Raw genomic sequence first — 7,963 nt, 5'->3', positions numbered from 1 at the left:
GTGATTCCAATAAAAGACTCTGAGATTTAGGGTTCGGAGCTCATCTTTAGAGCAGAGACTGAAGTTGAAGTTGAATTCGGTTTTTGTAGTGAATTAATCCAATGGTCATATGTAAAGAACTTAAGAACTTGAAGAAGTATAATTGCAGAAGGAAACTGGAATTATTAATCCGAAGAAAAGGCTCTGAGATTTGCAATTATTAATCCGAAGAATAATCCTTTTAAGTTTGACATGATTCTGATGGTCACATTTAAAGAACTTAAGAACTTGAAGAAGTATTATTGCAGAAGGACTGGAAAATCAATTTAGAAACTCAGATTGAAATTAGATCTAAAACTGAAATTTAGATAAGCAAACATGTGTGAAAAACAAACTCTGAAATCAGAACTGCAAGAGAACCAGAAAAATAGAAATCGCAGGCAAGAGGTATGAACTTAAGTCTGAACCGGTTAATGAAGATATGAAAGTATGGTTCTGCAAGTTACCGTCAAGTGCAGTTTCAGGTTGCTGGTTCTCTGTCGATGCCTAATCTTTTGGGTAAATACCAGTAGATCTTCATGACATAAGGAACGAAGGTTTGTTCAACTGAAATCTTAAGTGGAATAGTGCTTGATCGAAGGAGTTCTTCCTCTAATATCGTTTAGGGTCTGAAAAAATGGAAAACTTGCAGAGGTTTGGCGAAGATGAGGTGGATTTTTTTTTTCTTTCCAGGTGAAGGTATTTTTGTCATTTTACCTTATTAAGGGGTAGAATAGTTCAATAATATTAAAAAACTGAGATCTGTTATAACATAATGTTTCTGATTAACGGGAGGGACTATAGTGATACTTAGTTTGGAAAGAAAGGATATATATAAAATCAATAAAATTGCAGGGGGCAATAATAAATTTGGCCATTTTTAAAAGGGCATTTGAAAAAAACCCAAATCTAATTTATATATGAAATTTTTTTTCATAAACGGTCGTGTAAACCATTTATGTGAGAGAGTGATAGTTTCATGGCATTAATTAATGGGTGAGGATTTACGAAAACTTTTCCCTTTATATATTCCAGTTTTGTAAATCTTTTTGTTGTTAAATAGATCCAGAAAATTTTCCCAAAAAATAAAAAGAGAGCATCGATTCCAATCCTACCAACTCTGGCCGATTCAAACCATTAATCGAATCGCGATTCCTTATTTGAAAAACTTCGCGTAAGCTAACAGAAAGAAGAACAACCGGTAATCTTTTGTGTCGCGCGCGGGTATTTAACGGATAAATGGATTTCTGGTTTTGGAAGACCTAAGCAAGCGCAGAAATTGCGGATTTGCTCTCTCTCTCTCTCTACTTCTTTCTGTCTCACTCTGATTCGATTTAATGGCGGCTCAGGTGGAGTGCTGGTTTCTGAACCCTCTCTGCTTTTCAAATTCTCCGACATCTCATTCCCGTCACAGTATTAAACTACAAAGCTTCCGCTCTGGGCCAAATGCTTTTCTCCTCCTCTCTCCTGCTAAACCCTGCCATTGTTCTTTCTTGGAAAACCCTTCACCTGCAACTGAAAATCCTAGCTCTACCTATAATCCCGACATTACCTCCGATAGCCGTAGAGATCGTCGGAAAGCGGTGAGAGTTGCTTGGGAGAAGTTGCTCCGATGGTCAAGGACTTGGGAATTGAAGGCCAAGACTGATGTTCTTGAGGGTACCAAAAAGGTTCTAATTCTTGATGCTTTTTTTGTTACTTTGATCGGTTTCTAATGTTCTGGTGTCTTTATGGAAATTCGATTGGATGTGGTGAAGCGAATCTTGTAGAATACATTGGTTTAATTAATTTAATCTGCTTAAGCTCAATGTGTTGATGTGTGTACTATAGTTTTGCGGGAATTTTCACATTATTGTCTTCAGTATCAGTAATCTAAGTCTCTGAAACTATGGATTGCGTTTTTTTATGATTCGTTGGTAACTTATACTTATGTTTTCAATTTTTTTTATAAATTTAATTGCAAGATTTACGAACTCTGCCTTTTCTTTTTCTTACTTGATGCAAGTTTGTTTCCATTCATCCCTTCCCCCCTTCTCTAATATATTTACGAACTCTGCCTTTTCTTTTTCTTACTGATTGGGAAATAAAGGTATTTCATCGCAAGCTTGACAGAAAAAATAAAAAACTAGTTGACACAATCAGGAATTTGTAAAAGGTACCAACAGCGCAGCCAGTAGGGGCCTTTGCTGGTTGTAACCTGATCTTGGGATTGAATCCTGCCTTTACTTCTCTTCTTTCCCCCGCCCCCAATGAAGTCCTAAAAATATAAAGAATTTGGTGCGAAGAAGTGGACACAGATTCTTTATGGACCTCACAAATTGCAGGGAGAAAACTTAACAATAAAAAAACAAGTGACTCAATCAGAAATTAGTGGTGTTAATACATTTATAGAAATTCTCTATTAGCCTGACAAATTGCCGGAGGATGAGGGGAACTTAATTAAGAAAACTTATTATTACAGGCACTGGATTGTACTTAAAGAGGAAAAAGATAATTTCTGCTTATTTTAGATGGAAATTTACTTTCCCAGGTCTTGAGGTCCTGCATTAATCTCTGAATTACTCGAGACAAACTCTCTTTCTATATACTTCAACTTCCTGCTTAAGGTTGAGAAAAAATCCCGCTTCACGAGTCTCACATGCCTGGTCATGAGAAACTTTGCTCATGAACCAAATTTTGATTTGGACTTGCCCACAAGGAAACCCAACCTAGCATGAACCTGCAAAAGAACTTTAAGCAACCTCTGATGTAATAAGAGTGTGAAGTGCAAAGTGCAGCTCAAGTACCCGTGCCAAAACCTTGTCCACACTTATGCATGTCTTTGCATGTATACATCCATGTGGGGTTGTTGTCAAAGGCACCTAATGTGTTTCCCATGTGGGACAGTGCTACACTAATGTGATGGTTAAGTTCAGATAAAGATTATAAGCTACTTCAAATTCTTCTTTACATTCTATTTCTGTCGTGGGGCTAAAAATCTGAATGTTAAGGCTGTTAGCTCCAACCCTGACCTCGTACCTTGCTAGAATTGTTTGTCTTGCTCAGCATTGTAAGAGGATGGAGAGAAATGGTCTTGGGCATTAATTTGTACATATTATTGATCCACTAATATTGCCATTTCTGCATGCAGTGGTGCTGCACATATTCTGTCATTTATGTTGTACTCAATATTTATGTGCCCTCTAGGTTGTGGTACTTGGTGGTGGATCTTTTGGCACAGCTATGGCTGCCCATGTTGCAGACAGGAAGGCTGAACTAGAGGTTAAAATGTTTGTCCGTGATCCTCATGTATGCCGATCTATTAATGAGAACCACTTCAATTGGTAAATTCTCTTATATCATTACTTATAAGATTTTTGGTTCTGTTTCAGAGTATGGTGTCACCTATATTGTAATGATTTTTTTTCAGATTTAGTTTCTGCTCACCTTTTTTTCCTCCTTGGGCTCCATTTGTTTCCATGTTAAAACTGCATATAAGGAAAATCTGTACCTAAATTCAGGATTTAACCAAAAAAAAATAGGATTTACTTGAAAAATTATCCTTTTAAATGGTTTTTACCTGGAAACAAAGGAAATTTCCCCTATATATTGGCAAGGGTAAAACACTCAACTTATAGCCCTATCAAGAGAAGGCTCTCATGATGGTCCACCACATTTGATCCATGTGGAGGTTTTGTCTTGGGAAACCCACCGTTGGATGGGTCATATGCCCTGTGGATTAGCCACTATCATATTTGGGGTCCCATCTCAACCATATGTTCAACATTTTGTTAGTTTTCTTCCTTCATTTTCATCTGTTGAACCAAAACTACCAAAGTTGAATTTTCAACCAGCTTTCGGAAATTTACTTCTTCAAATGGACAACTGGTTCATGAAATTTGAGCACCAAAGGAACTCCCATGTGGCAGAAATTTGGGTCGTCAATAGAGGATTCTCATGACGGGCCATTCAGAGGGATGGACTTATTTAGTGGAAGTCTTTAGATCAAAATCCTCAGTTTACACTCATAAGTAATTATTACTTTGTCCACCCATCTCAGTGAAGTTAATATTTCATTAGTACTTTTTGTTTCCTTTATCAGCAAGTACTTCCCAGAATACAAGCTACCAGAAAATCTTGTTGCAACAACTGATGTGAGTGCCGCTTTACTAGGTGCTGACTTTTGCCTACATGCGGTCCCTGTGCAGGTCATTTAAGTTATCTCTTGTTTCACCACATTGCTTTAGTGATTCTGTTTTTAAACTTTATGAACATGTATATGCCTTCCATTTTCTCTAAGCCTAATTTTGGTTACATTATTGAGTTAAATGCTCTTATAATTCTTATTAGTTTGTAAATTTTATTATCTGTGGAATACTTGCCTTTACCTAGTCTATCTTGTTACAGTTCACTTCATACTTTCTTGAGGGCATTGCGCGGCATGTTGATCCAAACTTACCATTCATATCCCTTAGTAAAGGTCTAGAGCTCCATACATTAAGGATGATGTCTCAGATTATTCCACGAGCCCTACGAAACCCTCGTCAACCTTTTGTAGCACTATCAGGGCCTTCATTTGCATTGGAATTGATGAGGAAATTACCAACAGGTTCGATACCAACTTATGAGCCTAAGTTACGAGAGCCGTTCTACTTCTGTTTTCTCATACTGTACCTGATTGTTCATAACTCGGGGGGCTCTTTATGGATAGTTTTGTATTCTTGCTTTATTTTTTTGCAGCAATGGTGGTGGCATCTAAAGACAAAAACCTGGCAAATGCTGCTCAGCAGCTATTAGCTTCTCAGTATCTAAGAATCAGCACATCAAGGTAGAGAAGCATCTCCAAGTCCCAAAAGATCTATTAGATGAGTTTTTGTGCACAAAATTGATAGTTGTCTTTATACTCGTCCTTTCTATTAAGTTTCTTATTCTCAGGTCTATGTTGGACCTTGGCTTCCAGTGGATATTATTAGAAATTTAAGAAGTATTTGAATAAATTTAAGCTCACAAGTTCAGCTTGTAACATGTGATACTCCAGTGATGTTACGGGAGTAGAAATTGCAGGTGCTCTAAAGAATGTGCTTGCAATAGCAGCAGGGATTGTAGATGGCATGAATCTTGGGAATAATTCTATGGCAGCTCTTGTTGCACAAGGTTGTTCAGAGATACGGTGGTTGGCAACAAAGGTATTACATTTTTCTCTAACAGCCCCGGGGGGGGGGGGTGTTGGGGGGAGTTATTTCATTAAATTCTGCAGTTTACTTTTCTTGGGGTCTTGAGACCCTTATCATTCAAGTCCGACTGATTTGATGTTCTTTACTTCAAGGGAAAAAGAAAAAAAAGAAGATAGCTTTTTTCTTGTTAGCGATATAATACGCTTGAGTGCGTCCTGTATGACACACACTGGCGTACATGGTTTATGGCAAGAAATTAGAAGTATTTATTCTGAACTGTGAGTTTGGGCTAAATCGCATGCAAGAAGATGAGGCTTGGAATCTTTGTGGATGGCCTCATAAGACTTCAGGCCAAATTATCTACCCACCATCTGTAATCTATGCCAGTTACTGGGTCTTCAATCATTTCTTTTCCCTACTGTCCACTAGAAAACATAAAGTTGATCTGGCCATGATTAGGGTTTAAATCCCCATGAAATTCCTGAAGCTTTGGAATTTCATTCCAGCATTAATGGTTACTAGAGGGAATCTTTGATTAAAAGAAAATGTTTGTTTTGGATAAAATTGGAAAGAGTAATAAGAAATTTAGAAGGTTTGGAAAAGAAGACAGGAATCTCAAAGAGTTCACTGCAAAGAACAGGATGCCTTCCAAATTCAATATCTGTTTTGAAATCCTTGTTAGTTTTGGGTGACCTGTTGGTTTCCAATGTTCTTGAGCAAAGAATGGTGTCTGTCAATGTTCCACTGTTGTACATTACTAATCTTCATAAGTTGATATGTCTTTATTAAATTTGCATCAATCTGTCTGATTATTGGTCTAGTTGTCTTACAATTCTATCTTATTCTTAATATGAAGATGGGTGCCAAGTCGACAACAATAACTGGCTTATCGGGAACTGGTGACATAATGCTTACTTGTTTTGTCAATCTTTCAAGAAATAGAACAGTTGGGGTCCGCCTTGGTTCTGGGGAGAAGCTTAATGATATATTGAGTTCCATGAATCAGGTGCTCGAGAAGCTTCTCTAAACTAGTTCAATCATTGTTAGTTAAGCGGCTGCTAACAGATGTTTTTGATTTAGGTGGCGGAAGGTATAACAACGGCTGGAGCGGTTATTGCCTTGGCACAGAGGTATAATGTGAAGATGCCAGTATTGACAGCAGTTGCCCGCATCATTGACAATGAATTGACCCCAGAGAAGGCTGTTCTTGAGTTGATGAACCTCCCTCAGGTCATAATACGCTGCATAATGTGTAAATTGCATCATCTCCAAGAAAAGAAAATGCTTATGCATTGGATTGTTATGATCTTTTGGTTTGGTTGATTATTGATACTGTGATTCTTTGGTAGCACAAGAACTCTGCAAACCTTCGCGCTCTCACTTTTATGCACTTGTGCTCTCCCTGGATATTTAACATTATGTTTTTGAAATTGTAGGTTGAAGAAGTATGAGATCGACAATATCTGAACGAGTTCCCTTCGTGGATTATTGAATCTTTGTTCTACCAAAATAAGAGGAAAATTTTGTACACAGACAGCAAACTTCCATTGATGCCTCCGATACATCAATTCTCTTGCAGAGCAGATCATTTTTTTGGGGGGTAATATGCATGTACCTCCCTGTCCTCAACTTGGTTATGGGAGTTTTTTTTTTTTTCAAGTCACAGATTGTATTTTAGATATCAAACAGAAGAAAATTGATAGAAAATAACAATTACATTGAAAATTGTACTTTCTTTTAAAAATCATGAACTCTATTGAGCACGAAAGCAACTGGTTGTATGTTTTGGAGATTATAGATGAGAATAACGGAAGCAATGAGAAGACATGGAAGCAATGCATCACATAGGATTATGGAGGCAGAAAAATAGATTCAGGCTGTAGTTTGTTAAATATTAGAAGTCTTCCTGCTTTTGTCACCCTGATCAAAAGGCTTACCTCTCAGTAGGCACAACATTACCAATTACTATGGCAATGGTTTGGTATGGGAAATAGAAGCAAAAAATTTCATGGTGCCATAAGGGTACTCTCTACAGGAGATGCCCTGGTCTCTTAAGATATATCTCAAGCGATAATGTGCAACGCACATTAGGGCACCTGCTTAATAGATTAGCAAAAGTTTTAGTTTTAGCTGGTAGTTCAGACCCGTTTTATGGGAAGCAAAGTCTCGTATTTCATAGGAGTAGACACGGATGAGATTTTTTATTTCAAGAGGGGCTAGATGGTAATTTTGCATGCTTCTATTTCTAGGCCAGGGTTTAGTAATCCGTATCGGGATCTACCTTTAGCTATTTCGATCGAACAGATTTACCCCTGTTTTCTTTTAAAAAAATGATTTCTTTTTTAATTTTATGTTTTTAACCTTGGTCTGTACTGATCCACCGATATAGAATCGGTATCGGTCTCTATCGATAGAGATAGAGATACGAATCAGCAGATGATACTGTGCAGAAGGAACGTCACCAAGCAACTATTTGTTTCCCAATTTTTATTAGAAAAGAGTTCACTGTCCGGGAGTGTGGCCTATGCCAGCACTCCCATGAGTCTATCTCTCTCCTCATGTAAAAAGACATCTCAGCCCCCTTGTTTTGAGGAGAAGAGAGATAGACACATGGGAGAGCTGGCGTAGGCCACACTTCCGGACACAGAACTACTTCCCATTTTTATTTTACTTTTCAAATCCAAGGGATTTAGATGTGAAGTAAAATAAAATATTATAATCAAATATGAAATAATTTAGAGTTAATAATATAATCATATGGGATGATGAAAAATTATGAACATTATCGCACA

At 37.4% G+C, this 7,963-nt stretch overlaps 1 protein-coding gene across 2 annotated transcripts; it reads left to right on the top strand.

Moving 5' to 3' along the window:
- The first annotated feature begins 1,317 nt into the window (after positions 1-1,317).
- LOC122670457 (glycerol-3-phosphate dehydrogenase [NAD(+)] 2, chloroplastic) lies at positions 1,318-6,928 on the top strand. 2 transcript variants are annotated; one of them, XM_043867337.1, is made up of 9 exons: positions 1,318-1,688; positions 3,205-3,341; positions 4,100-4,205; positions 4,405-4,606; positions 4,738-4,825; positions 5,036-5,183; positions 6,028-6,177; positions 6,252-6,401; positions 6,608-6,928. In XM_043867337.1, exons 1-9 carry the CDS (start codon positions 1,356-1,358, stop codon positions 6,620-6,622), a joined length of 1,329 nt encoding a protein of 442 aa, XP_043723272.1. In that variant the 5' UTR covers positions 1,318-1,355; the 3' UTR covers positions 6,623-6,928. The 2 variants fall into 2 exon arrangements, with proteins under 2 accessions (XP_043723272.1, XP_043723271.1); XM_043867336.1 differs by having other exon boundaries at positions 6,252-6,403; positions 6,518-6,640.
- Positions 6,929-7,963: the final 1,035 nt, after the last annotated feature.

Source organism: Telopea speciosissima, chromosome 8 (genome assembly GCF_018873765.1).
Source record: "Telopea speciosissima isolate NSW1024214 ecotype Mountain lineage chromosome 8, Tspe_v1, whole genome shotgun sequence".
Taxonomy (NCBI): Eukaryota; Viridiplantae; Streptophyta; class Magnoliopsida; order Proteales; family Proteaceae; genus Telopea; species Telopea speciosissima.
Note: the sequence above shows the minus strand (reverse complement) of the source record. Positions and strands in the feature narration are given on the sequence as shown.

Coding starts and splice junctions, on each gene's coding strand:
- LOC122670457 (XM_043867336.1), top strand. CDS start 1,356: ATGGCGGCTCAGGTGGAGTGCTGGTTTCTGAACCCTCTCTGCTTTTCA. Junction 4,826..5,035: donor CTAAGAATCAGCACATCAAG/GTAGAGAAGCAT, acceptor GTGATACTCCAG/TGATGTTACGGGAGTAGAAA. Junction 6,404..6,517: donor TTGATGAACCTCCCTCAGGT/CATAATACGCTG, acceptor GTGATTCTTTGG/TAGCACAAGAACTCTGCAAA.